We start from the raw sequence: 23185 nt of genomic DNA on the forward strand, positions 1-23185 counted from the left end.
ACAGCTTGTTCATAATCGATACAAAGTACAATAATATAGATTAGCTTTTCGTTCAAAGGTACATTAATACATTCTCTTGGTGGTTATTTAGCCACTTATTACTATCTGTTGAGAGATTACCATCACTTTGTCTTGAAAATGACAGTACACTGTCGGTCGGTTCAATTCGTCAACAATAAACAGTGGGATGTACAGGTACTTAAGATAAATTTAGGACGGATCCGGCACAGTATGCTAGAGGGAAAGAACGTTGAATTATAAAACAATAAATAAATCATTGACAATAAATAATACTATGATATAGTACACATGAAAATTATACAGCAGTAAAAAATATATATTGAGTAACATAGTAGCGCTTTGAGACTATATAACATAAAGCACAACAATTAACCAATAACAATCGACAGTTTTATTAATCCATCGATTGTGATTGGTCAATTATTTGCGTTGCACTTACGTCCTTAAGCTTGATTCCCACTGGCGACGCAACGCAAGGACATAACGCAACGTAAGTGATTCGACCAATCACATGCGATGGATTATTCGAACAGTGGCTTGTGATTGGTCAACTTGCTTGCGTTGCGCGTACGTCCTTGTGTTGCGCCTCTAGTGGGAACCACGCTTTATTTTACGTTGGTGGAACCAAGCTTTAATACGATACCAGACGCTTAGAACGGTATGAATTAGGAATTATATAAGTCAATATTTTTATTGTTGTAATTGTTTGTCTCTTTATTTGTTATACTAGAGACGAAGTGATCGATCCATCTATAGATTAAAGTACTTTTGTCAACAGTTAGCCAATAACAAAATAATGAAGAATTAGAATCAGTGATTTGGTTCAAACACAAGCCTTTATTATGCAAAGATGTTACATATGGAGTGGAGTGGTAACATCTGCCTAATAAATACAAAGAATATACTTTCTCATTTAGTATTATTTAATTCTTCCTACACATGTCAGTTTATGCTTTCTCGTTTGAACATCCTATCGCAGGCCTAGCTAATAAATTGTGTGTGATATCATTAAAGACACATATTGTAAAATTACTAAGACAAAATTAACGCATAAGCAACTCAGGTGAAACTAGGCCTTGATAAAGCGAGTTGGCCCGTGAACAAGCGCAGTTAAAAATACTACTTAAGCTTAAATTCTAGTTAATTTACAAGCGTAACTTATGACACTTTTATATTACTGCATTGATCACTTTCGCAGATGGAAAGACATGTATCTTGTAGATACTGGGAATAGTGTAGGAATAAAATGTAATTTAACGAATGCTCTGATGAAGAATATCAGAATCAAATATGCTATCGAAAATAAAATCTCGAGTCATAATTCTCAAAAACATGTTAACGAGTTGTATGTATAACCTGCTATTATAATGTAATGTATAATTTAGATGCAGAACGATTCCAAAGCTCAAAGAAGGGTTGACACATAAAAAACATAAAGAATTTAATTTATCAATATATAGGCTATTATTTTAGATATTATAGGATATAAGCGTAATATATGCAGAATAGAAGGAAACATTCGGTTAGGGGATGGTATAGAAAGCGCATGCGTTTAATAGGATGACGTCATGTGGTGACGACATTCTTCAACTTTTCACCCAATGAAAATGGCTGACGCATGCAGTGAGCAGGCGGTAAGTTTTGAACGTTTATTTGTTGTTACAGTTAATATGAATAACGTATATCCTGTGCGTGTTTTGTGTCTATTAACTTTGATTCTTACAGTATTTAAAAATAAGCATTCTTGTACCTTTAATTTATGTTATGATTAGATTGTCTTAAGTACCTACTCAAGGCCTAGCTAAGCAGACCCACCAATCAACGTGGCTACCACTCAGAGAACGTTCTCAAACACACAAGGCTCGCGTGTACATGATGGAACCGGCCTAGGTCTAGGGGGCTAACCTTACCGTCGTATTTAGCAACAATACGGCGGTAATATTCTTACATTTTAACTACAAATACAATTTGTTTTTACATTGATAATAATATGACTACATAAACATAATAGCATCATCGATTTTAAAGACTAGGTTACTGGTTACAGGTATCGTAAGAAGTATGACACGTCGTCAGCTTATAGAATCATAGAAAAATAGTTCCACTAGCTTCATATTTGGATTTTCAAACGATTAAGTAGATGGCATATAAAGTACGAGCGCCAAGCTTCACAGTACGCACTACTTGTTATTAATGACATGCACTTAAGAACTCGCACTTATTAAATTGGCATTTACATCTATTTCCATTACACAGGATTAGTAAAGAAATAAATCTAAGTCGGGCAATTTGAAGCTTAGCCACAGAACTCCCGACAGTTCATTATGAACCGTGCAAGATATTGCAGATGATTATTAACAACTATCTCGCTTACGTCACACAGATTATTTTTCTTTATACTTGAACTAAATATTAATAACTTTGAAGACTATTAAAGGAACTAAAAAAATTACATAAAGCTCTGTCTACACTATCAAACTAGTTTGACAAAAAAAGTGTGATGTGCCCAAATATGGTGGTGATATGCCCTAATATAGTAGTGATATGACATCATGTCCATATAATTATGGGCACATCACATATTTTTGTCACATAAAGTTTGATAGTGTGGACAAAGCTTAAGTGTCCACAATATTGGAAATCTGCATATTTAGGATCACAAAAATTATGGTTTAAGATGGATAACTGTGGGTACAAGTCTTTATCCAATTAATAGTTTTCGATTTTACTAGACGGTATTGGGTAATTGGTTACTTTTTTATTCAATATTATTTGTGTTTTATTTTTCGCATGAAATGATTGAAATGAAATTAAGAGAATGATGTGATAACACCGATATATTTGAAAGAAAATGGCCAACAAACAATACTCCATGAACCAGTACTATTTATTAAGGTACCAACAAAACATTGTTTGACATAATTATAATAATCATAACAATAACATAATGCTATATTAGTATGACAATGTAATAATGCTGATTAAAAGTGACATTGCGAATTTAAAGGAACCATTCACAAAAATAATAAATATATGACATGTTTATTTTCAATCATCAAAGGTTAATTAACCAAATAATATTCATGTGTAATACAATAACCAAATATTACTTCTATTTTTGGGCATTTCCCAGTTTAAACACAATGGTACTTGAAATAGTGTGATAGTCATACAGAAAGTTTGTTATAATTGTTATTCTCTCCAATGAATGCCAAAATGCAGTTCTTAAAAAAGGAGATTTCTTTACCAAATTGCCCATTAAATTACAACTTTGATGTCTATGTAGTTTAAAATGAATTGGATATTGTGAATAAAAACGAGGTGAAATATATCACCTATCACTACATTATCTCCTGACCCAATAAGCGAAAGGAAAGATACTGATAGATTTATGAATATTCATCTTTTAAGAAATTAATTAACTCAGTAGATATTGCTATTAAGCATGTGTCGATTTAAAATTAATTTCATTTGAAATGTCCGTCAATCACCAATGTGATTATTCAATAATTTCCTGTGAAACAATTAAGTTTTAACTGTTTTTAGCCAACCCAACTATTCAGGGGACACCCTTACAAAGGGAACACTTTGTTTTCTCCCAAAGGTTTTCCCTCAATAGGAGTTTTACTGTATTCAACCCACTTTAAATATTAATTAATATTAATCAGAAGTTATTAAATCATTGAATATTAAATATTGTATAAAAAGTCTAAAAATGTAACCAAATACAGTTCATGAATATTCATGAAGTATTCATTAGAAAATATCTTTTTTTAATAAGCAGCAGGAGAAATTTAAATGTCATTGAATAAATTAATATAATTTTCGTATTCTATATTCTTAAAACTGGATTTTTATATTTTTAAAAAACCAATTTCATGTTTAATGATTAAAAATACAAATTTTAACATAACCTATTTAGCATGCATGCTTTTACAGTAAAATCATGCACACGAATATATTAGCACATACGTACGTGTAATGTAATATACAAATAAATTTGAAATATGCAAATGTGAAATTAAGGTATATATATATAATATTACCCCTGTGTAAAATTATGCACAATTACACAAACACACATTAATATTTAAATGAGTTGTTTTTCTATATAAATATGTATAATTTAAATGCGAAAAATTCCAGTTTAATCATATTCCATTTAATAATAATGTTATAGCAATTATAATATGTTAAAATCTACATTCATAATTAGTTAAAAAATTCTTTAACCCGAACTAATAAAAGTGACAACTACGTAAAAAATATAAACACGCAGAAATAAATAATCTGGCACAAAAAAAAAAACAAAAAAAAACCACAGAATTAGCAGCAAATTCAATTATAGAACGCCAATGGAAGAACACTTTATTTGTAATATTTACAAAATACCTTTTCTAAATACATCTGAAATAAATTAATGTTAATTTAGTTCTAATAATTTGTAATCATATATAATTATAAACAAAACTAATCGATTTAATCTTTGCACATACCACGAACCTGGTCCCAAATTTGTAATCAATTAAAATATTTTATATTAATTAAAATTTAATATTTAATGACATATGAATCTGACAATCTAACGCTAAAGAATAAAATAAATAAATGTAATTGATAATAGACAACAATATTTACATTAATACTGAGTTCTTGAAAGAACTTCACGCAGATAATATACTAACTTTAATTAGTTGTAGAAAATTTAGTAGTGGAATGAAATGTGGTATTGTGGATGAGGTGCCCACCTTTTATTTTTACAGTCATAGGTTCGGTCATAGGTAAGTCATAAATGCTATTTCTACTGATGATGAAGAATACATTTATAGTAAATAATGTAAATAAACCATTTTATCATTTTTCCCTAATCACATAGTTTTTTAGTTTCCTGAGGTAGGACTGACATATTATCCCAGATAATTAAAAAATTATCGTTATTTAATAAGGCACAGAGATCATTCTATCTACAAATTTGGAAGAAATTGGACCACAACATTATTTGAAATATTTACAAAAGGCACATTTTTCTACAAATCGTCAAGTTAAAAATTTACAAACACTATAATTAGGCACTTGATTATATGGAAGAAACATGTACAGTATCAATTTGATCAAAATATATATAATAATTACTATTTACTAATTGGAAAGACTTGATATCAGTTGCTACTTGAACTACGTCAAGATATTTATAGATAATCAAAAAATGAAGGCTGATATTAAATAAGTAATATTTTTATCTTTATCATATTGCAGTATTTATAAACGAAAAAACAAAAAAGATATTTCTTTACTTAAAGTACAGTAGGATTCCTCTCCTTTCGGACACCCCTATTCAGGGGACACTTTCCTATATATAAATGAAGGGGAAATATACATTTTAATACTACAGCCAACCCCTATTAAGAAGACACGTTTGGGTCTTGAAGGTGTCCTCTTAATTGGTGTTCTACTGTAAACAAGACAGACCAATCAGAATCAGGCTTCTGCAGCATGATTAATTTGTTCAAAACCCCAATGGGATACACAATTTTTTTAAATGGTGGTTTAACCACGATCAACAACAGTGTCTTGTCTTAGTGTTAGTCCGGATTGGGTCAATGGTGTGGAATCACATGTCCCTCGAATTTTCAAAGGGCCAGTGGAAGCGAACCGGACACCGCAAGAGCTTTGGTGCTTTACGGGCCCGCATCCCCTATCTCCGGGCGAATTATGAATCACAATATTTATTCTAGCTCGTCAAGGCAGTTTGCTGATTTGAAGAATTCAGGTAATGGTTCGTCTAGTTTGCTAATCACCTTATAGATGTTTTTCTTCCACGATGGCTCGCTGTCTTTGTTAGCTTTGATTGCGTTAAAAAACTCAACTAAGGTGGCTTGTGAAACTGACAAGAAGCTCTCCGGAACCTGTAACATATAATACAAAATAGTGAATGAATAATTTAATACTGTATAATTGGTCAGATGTTTTCCCTACTCTGACGTAATTGTACTTTAAGTACATATGAGAATACTTGCATGTCTGATCATGTCGGTTATATGGAATACCTAAACTCATGGCATGCCAGTCTCGTTATAATATAAATCACCACCAAGATTTAAGCCAGATTTACTTGGTCCATCGTCTTTACACACCATTTTTTTGGATAACTACATTCTTTGGTGGTGGCTCAAACTTGTCAAATGAACATGATAACATTTTTGTCCACAGTAGCGCACCATGAAGTTGGGCATGCCATATGGTGGTCGATATGTACTGTGACCGCATGATGATTGTATCCAAGGGTGGATTAATTCAACCTAATTGTCGTTCTTACAAGCTTGACCTACAGTTACTAACTTCTTGGTCATACACTTGTCAAATTTCGGCACAGTCCTGGATGTTTTTGTCTAATTAGCAAATCATTGAGAACTTTGTACAGTGATAAAACATACCTGGAAATCATTGCTTTTGTTGTAGTGAAGATTCAACGAACGGAATATTTCCGAGTCTGTTGACACGTTAATCTGATCGGAACTCTCGACTCCCTCGCTGAGAAACTGTCGGGAAAACTTCTCCATCTGAATGTAGTAGAACTCACGGAAGTTACTGAACCATTTGATGATCTGCGAGGTGTTGTGTCGGTTGAATTTCACGTCTGGGAAGTGTTGTTTGAGGATGGATGAACTTGGGTAACGGGTGTAGAAGAACATGAGTTTGGCCTTCTTCAAGTGAGAGGGCGTGAGTGTCGATGTTAGCGAGTACACTTTGGTTAAGGATTAAAACAATTTAATTTAAGAATTACAGTACATACAACAAATATATCAAAATAACACTATATAATAACCAATAAATATTTATCGCTTTATGCTGATGAACAACACTAAAATGTATATAGGAATTGTCGTTTCTTTCTCACTTTTATTTAATTTATGTTGTGTTTTATTTTTTATGTTTTTATGAAGAGTCCTGTTAAAACAGAATTGCAAACTTCTTTATGCAGGATCCTTGCCATCAATTATATACTGAAATTGTAATTATAAACGATGACTAAATAAATGTGAATGAATTGAATTGAATTGAAAAGTTATTTTATTTATTTTTTAATTGACATATATACTTGATGACCTTGTCTTTGATATTTAAACTTTGTTTTTAAATGTTTTATAATCATAAAATAAACTTTGATTAACTTCAACCAAAAAGTAGGTGCAATTTTCCACATTGTGTTTTGACCTCAGTTTCTTTAATTAAATTTGAGTAATTAACGAATGAAGAATTCAGGCCTTTATCTATTGGTTTAATTCACAATTGTCATTTGTTACGGTTGCCTTTATACAGTAGTATCATTTCAAAAATTAAACAAGCAAATTATATCAGGGTTATCATCGATACGTGACCGACCTATTCTTAAGATCCAATGAATTTACCTGAGGTTTTGTGGATTAAAATGGTTGTGAAGTAATAATTTTAAGTCTGTTTTATCGGATATAAAGCTCCATTCATATCAAAATCTTTATTTCCAAATATATTGTTTTATTTTAAATAAAGATAAATTCCATGGGTAGTAGTCTGTCATTCTTGGCAACAACTTTACAAAGACTTCCTTTTTTTATTTTTGTCAAATAAATTTGAATTAACTTTTTTAATTTAGAAGAATTATTATGCTAATCTAATAAGAATAATGGAGAATTGATCTTTAAGTTTTATCAATTTTGTTTAATATCATAAATTTCTATTGATCATCTTTATAGTTTGAAAAAGGTGTTTATTGTGCTTAGAAGAATCACATGATAATAATTACCATGTAACTTAATGTCAGGGAGTTAAGTTAATTAATCAGATGTAGCCCTCATTTGTGTTTTTTCACTATTTTTAAAAAAGGCTTCAATATGTTATTAATTTGAAATATAAAAACATGGCACGGAAATACTTTATAATCAGTATGTACAATTTCAAGTCACGGTTCTGGACCTGACAAAATTCATAACATTTTAAATCATCAATTTTCCTTTCTATCATCAATTGGACAACCCAATCCCTAGGTCAAAGTTGACAATCGCAAGTACAAGACAAATAGTTAAAACATATTAATAAAGCAATAAAGATATTATTAATAAATAAACAATAAACAAAGGATATTGTTCCATTGGCAACATTATAAATTGAAAGATCTGTAGTTCCGTCGTGGTAGTAACCAGAATCGCCCATATCGGTTTTTATCATTGGTACGGTCAACGCTTCGTAGTGTGGCATGTCACCACTCGTAGCATCAGTGTGTAGCATGCTAGCAGCATGGTGCGACATCAATGGACTACTTGAGAATCTAAAATAATAAATAAATTTAAAATTTAGTACAAAAATTAATCGTTTGCAAAGAACTAGATTGATTGATTGAAGGTGACGCCTCCAGGAACCAACATTGTCTCCTAAAGAGGTATTCCCTGAATAGCCGTTGACTGAAGTGTTAAAACTACATTATCCCTTTTTCATATTATGGGGAAAAATGTCCCCTGAATAGGGGTGTCTACTGTAGTTCAACAATGAAAACTGTTTAACAACTGTTAACATAACTAATTGTTTAAGATACTGTACATTCTTTACCATGCATACCTAAACAATAACATGAATTGTACACAATATAACTGCATAATAAAAAAAAATACAAATAAAAACTTAATCAAATATAGTATTTTTAATTCCAATATTATTATGCTTTTATATACAATATTTTGCAAAATAAAAGCAGATTCAATAACAATGTCAACAATACCATTTAACAAAATAATAAACCGTGATATTCAATGCAAATATGATATTGTTCAGAATCCGTCATGCTAACAGATATATTCACAAAGAAATTAAGGTGAATCTGTTTAGTTAAACCCATTATCTTATATAATTACATCCGGTTATGTCTGATACGGTGTCTTTTGAAATTCCATTAAAAACTAAACAAAAAAAAGGGAATTTTCGATAAATACCACCAAAATATTTAGTAAAACCAGAGATTATATTGAGAAAATATATTTATTATTGAATGAATGAATTATTGAATGAATGACTAAATGTAAATAAATTATTAATTTAATAACTTTTGTTTGCAATATAATATTAAAAAAGACCAATTAATTAAAAGACTAAACAGACATAAAACCAACAATTTTCAACAAAAACATGCGCAACATATTTCCAAATTTTACAATAATTAATAAAATACTAATTAACATGTGTCAATTGAAAGCTATTAACACAATTATACTCTGATATTATTATATTTATGTAATGTGTAATATAAATTTGATAAAGAAACTCTGCCTCTGCTTCATAGTGAATATATACATATTTATATAAAATGTATAGTAATTATGCAAATTTGCTGTGAGTTGTTGTGTTTATTAAAAATACAAAATATTTTTAATTGATTTCTATATTTTATTCTTATAAAACAACAAACAATAACAAATATTGATTTAACTGCCAAATAATAAATAGCCTAAATGCAAGCGATATGAAAAAAATATAAAATACCACAATTCCATAAACACACGGTACATAAACATTCCCAAATAACATGAACACAAATATTTTTTTATAAGTTACTTACGGTCGGAAAAAATGAGCGGAAGAATATCTGATGATAGGTAGCAATTAAAAGGGAAGAAAAAATACAATATATTTATAATCTTAAAATAAACAATTCTATAACTGTCATCCGATCATTAGATATCTGAAAATATTAATTTTCAACTAAAATGTTAAATGATCGATCCATAAAAACAAATGTAGCCATGCCTAAATAAAAGTACAGTAGATAAAACCTCTATTAAGGGGACACCTTTAGGATCCAAGAAGGTGTCTCTTTAATATGTGTGTATCCTGAATATTGGTTGGCCTTAGTGTTACAACATATTTCCCTTCGTCCATTTCATGGGAAATGTTACTGTTAGTTAAAGCGTTTTGACCATTTCATGTGAAATTTCCCTCCGAAATGTTACTTAAACTTAATTTAACATAAATATTAATTTTGTATGAATAGGCAAAATAAAAAAAGTGCATCCTGATTTTTAGTGCTTTGCACAAAAAGGATGTACAACAATATTTGATACTGAAATTAGACATTGTTGAAGGGGATGCTAAATCAAATTGACCTTAAATCCATAACAATTATTAAATCATGGTTTTCTCGTGATAAATCGATTACAAATATCATAAACACAACACATCGTATCCTTCAAAGTGATGTAACATCGAACATATAAGTATATTTTCATGATTTTTTTATTGCACCTGATTGTACCTAATTACATGCTACAGATATAGAGACGAAGTAGTCGCCAGTTGAAGTTACGGAAATCAAATGAAGGATTGGCGACCTTCAACCTATTGCAGAGCGCACCATCACCTGTGCCCAATCATCATCTGTCGTTATAAATATGATATTAAAAATGGGAAACAATTCCATTACTTCTAATTCTTGACAGCTGTTAGGAATTTTCATTTTTCAATGAAATACATTTTTCTTGATGAAATTAATGCACATATTGTTTTGATAAAACATGATGTTTTTGTTTATTATCGGTTTAAAAGTTTATGCTATTTTAATTATAAAGAAATTAATAGGCGTAATATTAAATGTTACTATGTTTAATTTATTATATGAATTAGTAATTTATTGTATGTTTGTTTGCTATCATTTCCTATTATTGCTATTATTTTTTTTATTTTTCCAAAATTAAAAATAACTTTTATAGATAATAATTTGATTTATATCATTTTTGAAGATGTCTTATTTCAATAGGAGTATTAATAAATATGTCAAAATGTTTCATTATAATAAATATTAAATTTATTTATTTTTTGTTTTTTCTGATTTCTAAAAAATGTTTATTATTATATATTTCTCCACAAATTATTTTACTACGTTTGTAATAAAGATTATACTCTTTTATAAAATGTTAGAAACATTAATCACTCGCCACATTAAAAAAAACTCCTCAAATCCCTCCTTTTTAATTTGCACTTTCAACATTAATTAATTTTGTGCTTTTTACATTTTCTTGATTGTTCAGCGCTTTTTGCTCTACTGTATATAAATTGAACATAATTATTTATTATTAATACATTTTAGTAAAGTAAAGTAAAGTTGATAATCTTCATATAAGTTGATATTTATTCAATAACTAGAGATACATCTTCTTGGAATGTCTGATGAAAAGATTAGTTAAGTAGACAGGACTTGAAAGAATACTTCCCTTTGGGCAGAGCTCTTTGAACTACTGATCATTATCACTTCCTGGTTGATGTACTTATAAGACTTAATTACATTTAATTAATGTTAACAAATAGATAAACTATTTTGATAGTTTGAGAACACTAATAATTTACTCATTAATAATAAAGATTCCTTCTGAAAAATGTTTTGTATATTAAATTGTTATCATACAAAAAAATAATTATTAAATTATTGATTATAATTACTTAAAATAGTGTGTTGTTCTTGAGATTCTATGATTCCAAATTAAAGTAAACGAAATTGAAGGGTGTGCCTTGTAGAACAGTTCCATATGTTGAGTATGAGTATAGCCCCAGGGGACTATGTTTGGATTTTGGGGAAAATTATGGAGTAGGAAAATACTGTGAAATTACCAATAGAACTTTTTTTTTTTTAAAGTCTAAATTAGGGGGTATACAGTAGGATTGAGCATTGGATTATATATATGCAAAGTACATAATTATTATTGAATGGGATCTTCATCAGTTATTCAATGCACTGCATTATGATTTGAACCTAAACAACAAGGAATTGAGGCTGTGTGCTCAGGACCACCACTATATTGACATAGTTATATACAAGTTAAAGGATGTACTGAAACGAAACTATAAAAATGACGTTTTACTTGAATCTATCAACAATAATTTGAAAAGGGTGTGGGGTTACTGATGTGAAACGAATCAATGAAACATAAAGATTAGCAAAGATCTTAGTAACTACCTCGCCTTATTCCTGTGGGTTTAAGTAGTTCAAAAGAAAATCTATGATTACTCACAGACTCACCTATTTTTCTATTATATTACAAATAGTTTTGACCTTGAAAAAAGTTGTTTGAATGGGAAGATTGCAGAGAGATGTAAGGTATCGGATATAATACAAACCAGGACAATGAAGACAACACAAGAAAATATTTTTCCTTGAGTGTTCTTAAACAGATTAATTACTAACCCTGAACTGTAAGTTTATTATTGTGTTGTACATCCTTTTATTTTCAAAACCTTTTTGTTATTATTTGTTGTTTAGAGTTTGAAATATTTCGTATTTAGAGCAGAACTTGTTTCTCATTTATTCTTATCTGTGAAAAAATATTTTAAAAGATTTGGAGCCGATTAAATAAAGTTTTGGTTAAATACACTTGAATAGAGGCACGAACTACGGTAAATCAATATGTCACGAGTTAACCTACGTAGGATATAATCGAAATTTCTTGAGATAAAATAAGTTATAATGTTAAAGTTAATCGCTTCCAACCATAAAAAAAAAGAAAAAAAAAGAATGCTTTTAATCAATCAAAATGACACTTTTTTTAAAGGCAGTAGAAACACCGAGGCAAAATGACATATAAACTATTTAGACCCACCTGTGGCGGATCCAAGATTTTGAAATAGGGGCGGAATGGTTGGGGAAGAGATATGGCTTTGGGCTTAAAAATGTGTAAAAAATTAAGTGCATACTAAACTTCACATAATGTCCTATTGTTTCCTATAATTTCTTTTAGGAGGGTGGGGTTCCAAAACTAGATTTTTCCCCCTCAGTGCCAATTGGATTTGCAAATCCCCACAGTTTTATAATCTTTGACAAAAATGCCTATTGCAATACACATCACATGATATAGACAACATTCAACTTTGTTTTACAATAGAAAGTACTTAACCAGGTATTCAGGATATAGTTTAAAAAGTCTATTCATTTTAATGCATTTAAAAATAACCTATTGAATGGTATGAGAATGCATATTCTAGGAATCTAAGTCAATTTATTACACTTCAAAGGAATTAAATTAAATGACGAAGGCTAGCATCAATACAGTTTGTTTCTATTACAGTTAAAAGGTGAACAAATTAAGTGTATATATTATTTTGTGTTTAAAAATAAAATGCTCATCTTTTAGTATCATAGCTCTCTGGATGTTAGGATATCATCGGTTATTCAAGTTTAGTGGCACTCGTGTAATTACTGTAGTGCTGCAGCCTGGGATGCCTAATTTATCATATGCAAATTAGATCATTATCATCACAAATAAATACAGTGCAAAATGTAAATATTTATACCAAACAAACCAGCATTAAACTTAAGATAACATCAATAAAAATACTGTCTTCCTCGCCCACTGGTACCTATACATACTTAAATAGAATAACTGGTATTAAAGTATAATTTCAATATTTGCTTTTAGCTATTTCTCATTGGGTTTGGCAATCCCAAAAGTACACACTTGAAAACTGTTAATACACCTAAATAAATTTTAACTGAATTCGTAGATAGTTTTGGGGAAACCCAAAATATAAGTATGACAGTATTTTGAACAATCGAACACGTTTATTGACAATCAAATAGATGACAGATTTGACCTTATAAATTTCCGTAATATTTGTTAAAATACAATAAAAGATAACAATCTAAAAAAAACTTAATGAATATCCACTAAATACAAAGTAAAGTAGGGGCCATTTTAAATTTTATCCTTTCTTGTTTAAATTGAATGTTTGAAATCATGAAATGAAATACCTGTATTAGGATAAAGCTGCAGTTTTTAAGATCTTTACTCGTATTAATCAGTGAAAATTAAATATCTATTTTAATTAATGTAATAATTAATTTAGTATAAATACTTGATTTAAAGTGTATTCAACAAGTGATCTTTTCCGGTTTAAACCGAATATTTAAAATCATAAGTACAATAAAGACAAAGTGTCGCTTTAAAAGCAACCAGGAAAATCTAATATTTGTATTAATTATTAAAATTGTGGGTAAGATTTAATTGTTAATATTATAAGGAAGTTTAATGTAAAGTATGCATATACCTGCATGTATTTATACATAAATGTAAACACTTAGGCTATACTCAATATTGATAAGAAATAAAATATTACTATTCGATCTTAAATCAAAAATGCTAATTGGTTTAGTATACCATTTGTTTAAAGTACAGCGGAAGAAAATACCAAAAAATATAATCAAGTAATATAAAAATTAATAAAAAATTAACTTTCAAAAGTACTTGAAGAATTTGAAGATATTTTTTCTGTTTGAAACTATGCAGAAAAATGTTAATATTATTCGTTTAATTCTCAACAATATGCATGTTCGTAGAATTATGTGTAATTCAGACAATGACACATTATTTTTATTAGATATATAATATTTTAATATTTCTATTAAAGATAATTATATTACCAATAAATTAAAATTCTTTTCTATCGAAATTATAGTATAATAAAAAAATTATATGAACACAATAAATTTTATTGCATTTATATACAGAAAATGATTTTGAAATTATTATGAAAAAATGTAATAATGTATCTGATTTAAATCCTTTACGTGGAGGCATTAAAGTAAAATTCAAAGTGTGTACGTGGGAATTGATCAGATGTCGGGACGGCAACAAGTGATTCAGATCGTTTTTTTCTCTAAGCTACTCGTCCCAATGTGACAAGAAAACATATCATTTCAAAACAAGCTTTGCAACCAAACTTACGCCTCACTGAATACCATGAATCGCCCGCCTTACTTATATCGATTGGTTTAATCTCAGTTGGTAGACAAACATGGTTGAATCACTCAAATGAATAAATCCGACAATAACAGCTACTAAAATTATTTTCAAATCTGCTTATTTCTCATCATATTTATCAATATTTTAAACTAAAATATTGATTTTTAAATAATATACTTACTTAAAGCTTTTAGTTCCCACTAGGGTGCAACGCAAGGACATACACGCAATGCAAGTTGATTTGGATGATTTGTCACTTGTGATTGGTCAAATCATTTACGTTTTGTGATGCGTTTCCATTGCGTACTAGCGTGAACCATGCTTATATTAAGAGATAGTAATTCATTTTCGGATAAATGAATGTATTTGTTATACAAATTATAATTTTTAACAGTTTTTTCTGTGGATAAATTTAATGTGTATATTGTTGTTTTGTATCAAAAAAACCTACACATTTTACCAAGTACTGTAGGTTTTTTGTTGTCTACTACTGTAATTATCTGTACTGATGAATCACTATTTTGTTATAAACTAACTCGCTACAAGTATAACCATTTGTTTGTTAAATCAACCGTTTCGAAAAATAACATAGATCCTACTTAAAAGTTCCAGTGTTTAAAAATAAACATGTTATCATAATTATAAAAAATTGTAAGAATTATTTTCTAATATGAACTTCATTTTTGTGTTTGGGATTATTTAGTTAATTTACTATTGGGTAACTTAACACAATACCTTTACAAAACTTATAAGAATAACATATATGCTTTTGGTTTTGTTTGGTATTGACGTTTCTTTACTTTCACATGTTTTGAAACATACCAACTTATTGCATGCCATAGTATTGAGTGCATTTCAACAATTATTTATACCTTACAGTATTTTTCATTTTATTTTCATGATTATAGTTTAGTGTAGTTTAAAATAATAAGTTTATTTGGAAATTTTTAAGCATTTATAAAGTGTTATAAATCTTGCTGAAATATAAAACAGTAGTAATTGATACAAATGATAGAAAAAGAAAGTTGTCCTTACCTCATATCTTCTAGAACATCTCGACTTTCTGGCATGGCACTATGCATCATTGCCATCGATAAAGAATGATTGAGGCTCGGGTTTGGAATCGCTACACTAGTTGGCAAAGACGATGGTAGAGGCGTTTCAAACTCTGACTCGGTACGATGTCGGACAGAAGCTGCCGCTGTCACGTTCGTATCACGAACTCGTGTACGATGTGGCACGATCAAAGGGATGGCTTCCATCTGTTCGGAAATGTCTTGGTGAACTCTCGGAGTTGGCTTTAGTGGCATCTGTTGGCTGGGTGGCGACGGTCTTTCATAATGATTGTTATTGTTGTTACCTGGGCTCAGGGTTGCAACTGGCTTTCGTTGTTTGGAAGACTTTTGTGATTCAGGTGCAGATGCCGGTGGCGGCTTAAACTGACTTAAGACAGAATCAACCGTGGCTGATACAACATTTGTTAGTTCTTGTTTTAGAGCATCTGTGAATTTTCCTGATTTCTGGCTGGCAGCCGTTAATTTCTGTAAGCTTTTGCTTAGATTAGGCACTTGAATTGGAGACTCTCTGATGTCATCGAGATCATCAGAACTATCCGACAAGCTACTGTTGTCATCTTCGTAAAGATCAAAATACTTTTCTTGAAGCATATCTAGTTGTTGCTGAAGATGATATAAAAGATCTTTCAACTTACGTCTTTCTTCCCTGCGAGTCTGTTTGCGTTCATCCAAAACTCTTTGCTGTTGAGGTTGTGATTGCTTACGTTTTTGTCTACGCGATTCCAAAGGAGGAGTGTTTGACGGTTCTGGGATTTGACGAAGAGGTGACTGACGCATGGTGCTCAAGATGTTTTCAACTCGCGCTCTTTTCGCTTCCGCGCTGTCTGGCGTGTTTTCATAAACAGGACTTTGATTTCCGTTACATCGTCTTTCTATAGAATATTGTCCACCATTATGTAAACTCTCTTCTTTTGTGTCCATCTCATGAGTTGCTTCAGACGATGGTGATCGTTGCATCATGTCTAAATTATTTTGACTCGCTGCCTGCATTTTTGCTTTTAAAATATGTGACATGATTGAAGAACCATCGTGTGATTTATCCCCAAAAGATTGTTCCATTTCACTTACGTTTTGACCGTGTTTTAACAACTTGCGTAGAACCTCTGTCGTGTCGGAAGACGTTAAGGACATACTTCCGTTCCCGTTCATTAGCATGGCATTAGCGTGCAACTTGTTTTGAGAATGAACACTTCTCGGCACGCCTACGTCGACTCTACGTCGTTTCTGCCTTATTACTTGATCGTCCACATCAGACATTCTTCTCTGTTGTCTGCTTGATTTCTTCTATTGCACAGATTGAATGGTAAAGAACATATATAGCTGCTTGACTGCTGTTAATGAATGGTCTGTGCTGCTTGGTTGCAAATACACTATACTGACTAGTTTCTGAAAGAAAAACACAAAGTCTATATTTAACCTTGGTATTAAACACAAAGCTTACACTGCTTCAATACAACTTTAAGATGTACTCAATAACCATGCAATTTTGGAGAAAAGCCTGAATAAAGATAATGTACTTATGTGCGGTTCACAGTCAGTTTACGTTGAATACCCTTTAGAAAATAAACACACCTTACGGCATTAAAGTCAATTTTAAACTCTTTAGTTTGCTCCTACAATATACTGTATACAGGTATATAAGCCCAGTCAGTTACAAAATCCACAAGAAAGTTATTGTTGTCTGCTAATTAAACTCTATCTGTATTCTCACATGTAGATCCTTGTCTGCTCTTAGTAAAAATTATCTCACAGTTTCTGAGTCATATGAAATCACAACGAAAGCAAGCTAGCTTTATAGATACAGAAGTGAGAAGGGATGACGGACTAGCAAACTGACTCTAGGTTGGCTATTGATTCTCTCATGGTTAATATAACAATGGATTGAATACACTTGAAAGGCATAGCTGTGAAGCATACTACTCAGCTGTCTCGCTTCCCAAGGTGCGGAACAGATTCCTTTCTTATTCTATTGATTAACCGTAATTGGATAACAAGACTACTTTCCTCTTAAAATAAAGAAATCTTTAATAAGCGATAAAACAATCAGATACGCTGACTATTTACAAATGCGTGTAATGTAAACAAGTGTTAATACATCTGAAGTGAGAACGTTTACGTGAATTCTCATCTAACTTACACGCTACGATACACACAGTAAGATTACTCAACTGTTGAACAATATCAATCAAAGTCGATACACAGTACGCCTTTTAATAGCTTCATATTGACAATATGTAAAATTCCCACGCATGTCTTACAGAGTGCAAAATAATAAAATTTGATTTAATTTAAATATTTTAATATAAAGATAAAATATTCTTTATAATCATAACCAATTAAATTTTTAATTGTTGACGTTTAATCTAAGTCACAAATTCTTCATTAAAGCAAATTCTGAAATAAAATGTCTATGATTTGATTTTATGTAAATTATAATTTAAAAAAAATCTGATTCTCTGCTATTAATTGAATACTAATGGTAAAAGATAATATAATAATTGTATAATGGTATATTCTTTATAAAAATTAATAAAAAGTACAATACTTATAGTACTACTATGTTAAATCCTTTAATTAAAGGTATTACAAAAGAATTTAATAGTAAAATAATTGCCTACCATACACAAATAAAGGCTAGGATTAATTAATGACAAAGTACTGTAAAGGAAATGCAAAAACCAAAATTATTGTACAGTAAAAACTAAATTACCTTACCTAATGACTGTATTACCAACCACCATATGAGAAAAATATAAGATGCTTACAGAATATGAATAAGACAACTACAAACAAATAATTTCAGGATTTCCTTGACACATTTGTGTTTCCTTTAGAATAATTCTAAGAAAGAAATAAGAAAATATCTATTGTTCTGATATAATTCACTGTCTACAGATACCATCTTGGCTTAGCTGTGATTTGTAAGTACCTGTTGATTATAAATCTCCAATATGTTTGATAGTCTCTTTATTTACAATGTCCTTAAAGAACAATACAAGAATAAAGATCTAAATACCTTGTGTCCAATTTCCTTTTTTCCTAATTCCTCAGCAAGCCGTGACGGACTAACAGCCGGTGTTAAGACAAGACTATAGCTACGTGAGAATAATGGCTGAGGTGTAAAATGATTAACAAAGAGAGAAATCAAAGTCCAAAGATGCTGTACCCTAAATACACCCCCTTTGAACTAACTATCTTTGAGGAAATCAACAAAGTCACGTATGCACTTATTCAATCTTAGTTACTATTAAAATCACGTCTTTATTTAAGAACATAAATAGCGGCCTTAAGATTTTGGTACAATGGGTGAAAATACCACCAAGGGTAAAAGTCATTGAGATTAGAAGCGAAAAGAGATCACAATAGTAACACGAAGAAAGAACTCACCAAGATTGTAACATTGTCGGCGGCTCAGTACCTCTTAGTAAAGAAAGGATTGGCTTTTGACTTGATCAAAAAACAAATGAGTCAATAAAGCTTGGTGTATTTTGAACTTTGGACGGCACTTAAAGTCCACAGTGTACTGTTAAGATTGGATACATTTTGACTCACAAGGGCAAGCGTACTCTATCCTTTATGGCTACATCTATAATACTATTATACACTTTATGGTTAAGTGGGTTGTTTAAACTTTCTGGTGTCAGAGGTTCAAATCCTATAATAGTTCAGACTATGGTATATTCGTTATACAGCCATATTGGATTGTATAAATTATATCTATACTTTATGTTTAAACTGGTCGCCCTACATTCTAGTATCATAGGTTCAAGTCCCACGTCAAGTATACTATGGTATTTTCTTTATGGCCTATATTTTGTTATGAATTTTATCTATACATATATACTTTGTGGTTAAATGGGTTGACCAGCATCATAGGTTCAAATCCTATTAGTGGTACACTTTGACTCACAAGTACCATGTACAGTACAGTACAATGTATGGTAGTATCAACTGTACTGTTTAATTTGTGGTATAATGTAAACGTCATAGGTCCTTATCCTGAATAAAAGCATACAAAATGTACACAACACATTTATTCTTTGTTAAATTCTTATACATTACTCTATTTTGTTACACCTCATATTCAGGCAAATCCTATACCAACATAAGACTTAACCCTAATAGTCTGTGTACATTTAAGTTAAATGAAACAACTTGTTACTTCTAAATTCAGATCTCAGAGTTTAAATTGATTAAAAGTACTTTGTAAATATAAAAGAAAGTACACTAGCTCTAATATAACAATCTATAAATAAACTATACCATTTAAATTAATTTCTTATAACAACAATTTGTTTTCACATGACAAAACAAAAATTGCAATACAAACAGATTTTAATATCACTTTAAATTAAAGTACTTTAAACTGTTTAATTTAAAAAAAAATCCTTAAATACAATTAAATTATCCAATTTCTTAATAAATAAAAATACACTAATATATAGTAGAACCACTTCTTTGGGACACTCCTGTAAGTCTTGTGAAACGAACGAGGGTCAATATATGTTTATACTGTACACTACTGCCAACCAAATATTCAGAGAACATCTTTATTAAATAAGGGGGCAGTTTGTTGGGTCCAGAGGGTGTCCCCATAATAGGAGTTTTTACTGTGCTTAATCAATAAGTGAAAATTGAAAACAAATACCTTTAATAAATGATAAACTCACAGCCTCGAAAAAAGAGCAGCCTAACTTCCCTAAAAGCAGAACACCAAGTAAGAAAAATATGTGCAGTGTTTTCACTCACTTAGCATTTAAAATCCATCAATTGTTTGTTCTGGCTTCTTCATACCATCATTATGTTAATAAACTAAATATTCCAAACTGCATGATTGATTTTGATTATTAAGTAGTTGTACAGAAGATTTCCCGAATTCATGCTGGTATAAGTACAACAATTCGCTACTTAACAAAATAATAGAATTCCAAAGCTTTTTGTGAAATAAATCGGTGATTTAGGCCTCTTAAACAGTCAAAAAGTTACTTTCAATTTAGGCTTAATAGCTTGGCAAAAAAACCCTGGTTTAACCAATCGGAACAGAGGCTAAGATAATAGTTTTAGACTCATAAAATAAATATAGAAAGCCTGGAGACACAACAATAGAAAGATATAAATATATATAATATTCAACTGGTTCTGCTAATTAGTAATGTATTTATTTTAAGAAAACTAAATACTAATAAAAAGAATAATCAATCTTTAATATATACATATATAAAATTAAATCAAATTAGGCATTACTGAAAAAAATGACAAAGCTGTAGGTATCAGTGGCGGGATCTCAATCGAGATACAAAATAAAATAAGCAAAAACCTAAATCAAAACAATATAGTAAAGCAGCCTAAAAAAATTCTTCAAAAAATGAATATACTGTACTGTACTGTAAATATGTATCCAATGGTACTGGAACAAATGGCAATGCTGTGGGTATCAGTGGCTGGATCTCAATGACGAATAAACTAAAGCTTACAAAAACAATAAAGTAACAGCCATTGAAAGAAATGGAAATTTACCGATAAGTTTACAAACTGAAGTGAAAGAAAAGATAAAATAAAAACCCACTTAAGTAGTAATTCTTGAGAAGTGATAACATTATCTTTATAAAGAGAAACACTTTTATTAGTATTATTATTATTACTCAATTAAATTTAAATTCAGAGAATAAAGCTGTAATTGAAGACGTAATTATGGAATAGCTTCTCACGCAATTGATACTAAAACAGAAGAAGCAAATATTGACAGAGCAAAACATGAGTTTCACTTAATTATTAAAGATACTCATTTACGTATATTATTATGATATCAATATCAAATAAGAAACCAATTATTATAACCAGGTGTTGGTTGCTAGATAATTAACCCAATATTTATCAAGTTAAGATTCTGTCCAATCTTACTGGTATAAACTTACTGTACGTAACAATGCTACCGTAATTAATCTCAATTTACTTGTTAGTTTAATGAGTTACCAATTAAAAACAATTTTTCTGAGATAAATCTTTATTAATTTCAGTTTCTGTCAAGGTCAGAATTTACATTTTGATTCTTATACAAATGAAAACCTTGATAATTAGGTCGAGTTGGAACTAATTGTGGATTCTAAGGTCATTTTTTAAATTATAATGATGATATAATATGAATTTAGATCTTGGAATAATTATGTTGGATAGAGGCACCTGTTACGACGTACACGGCTAGTCATAGCAACGCCAGCACATCCTCCAGTGTTCTGGTGTCAAAAGTGACATTAAATGATACTTTTTAATGATTATTTGTTTCTGTGTTGTACCAGTGGGAGAGGGGTACCGTCTTAGAACAATGCGTTGAAATCTAGATAAAAATGGAAATGTTGGATTTTAAAAAATCCTGTCAAGGATAAAAACAAATTGCAGTATAAAAGTTTAGAAATGTGGGAATAATTTGACTAAAAATAGAAGGGTCACTGAAAGGGTCAAGTGCATTGTAAAACATTATTTGATTAAAACAATTTTTTGGCTTAGGCCTAAACATTAAAAAGGAAACATTGGATTTGTTAGAATACATTTGGGGCATGGATGGCATTGGTGCCTAACACCATGTATACCCCTTAGGGCTGTAGACATTTTGTGAGAGTACTTCCGCTGAAGGGGTAAAGACATAATTGATGTACTAAAATCTTTTTCTTTACTTAAAAAAAATACAATTTTTGGACATTGGAGATGATGACAGTATAATTAAAAAAAACAAAATTAAATTGAGATATTTGGCAATGAAACTGATTCATTGATATTTTAATTTTCTGTAACTACATATAAGATTGTTCTTGTATCATAGACAATTTCTGTGATGAAACATCACATGTGTATCATAGGCTAGATTAATGTTGTTAATGATATCCTGATCTTAATGAGCATCACATATGACACACATGTGATGCTATGTCATGGAATTTGACTATGATACTGGAAAATGCCATATTTATATTGCTAATGCTAATATTTTATTAGTTTAGAACAAATGAGAAATATATCTTCTGGAAAGTTTTGAAAATTCTGAGATTGAGATTGCAGAATAAACAACGGCTAATGAAAATAACCCCCTTGCGTTTATGTACATCAATATAATAATACTTTCACTCTCTTTCTTAATGTGTATGTAGTCTTGAAATTACTATTTATATAGAATATGAAAGTTGAATTAAAAGTAGAATCATTGGGTTAAGACCATAATGAACTTTTTAAAAAACAGTGTAAAAAAACATTTTATTTTCGAATTATTATACTTATAAAATACACAATACTGTACATTTCAAACGATGGTTGATGTGTTATTCATTTTTTTTTTTAATATTA

General features: G+C 30.1%; 1 protein-coding gene across 1 annotated transcript in view; it reads right to left on the bottom strand.

Moving 5' to 3' along the window:
- Positions 1-2890: 2890 nt before the first annotated feature.
- The window catches only part of LOC144852847 (prospero homeobox protein 1-like), a 39174-nt gene continuing 18879 nt past the window's right edge, over positions 2891-23185 (bottom strand). The window contains exons 3-6 of the mRNA XM_078710867.1: positions 15810-17236; positions 8143-8326; positions 6456-6761; positions 2891-5927 (exon numbers count right to left, since the gene is read on the bottom strand). Of these exons, the coding sequence (XP_078566993.1) occupies positions 5748-5927; positions 6456-6761; positions 8143-8326; positions 15810-17107 (1968 nt within the window). The 5' untranslated portion in view covers positions 17108-17236 and the 3' untranslated portion in view covers positions 2891-5747. The remainder of the gene's footprint in view (positions 5928-6455; positions 6762-8142; positions 8327-15809; positions 17237-23185) is intronic.

Source organism: Antedon bifida, chromosome 9 (genome assembly GCF_963402885.1).
Source record: "Antedon bifida chromosome 9, ecAntBifi1.1, whole genome shotgun sequence".
In the NCBI taxonomy this organism is placed as follows: Eukaryota; Metazoa; Echinodermata; class Crinoidea; order Comatulida; family Antedonidae; genus Antedon; species Antedon bifida.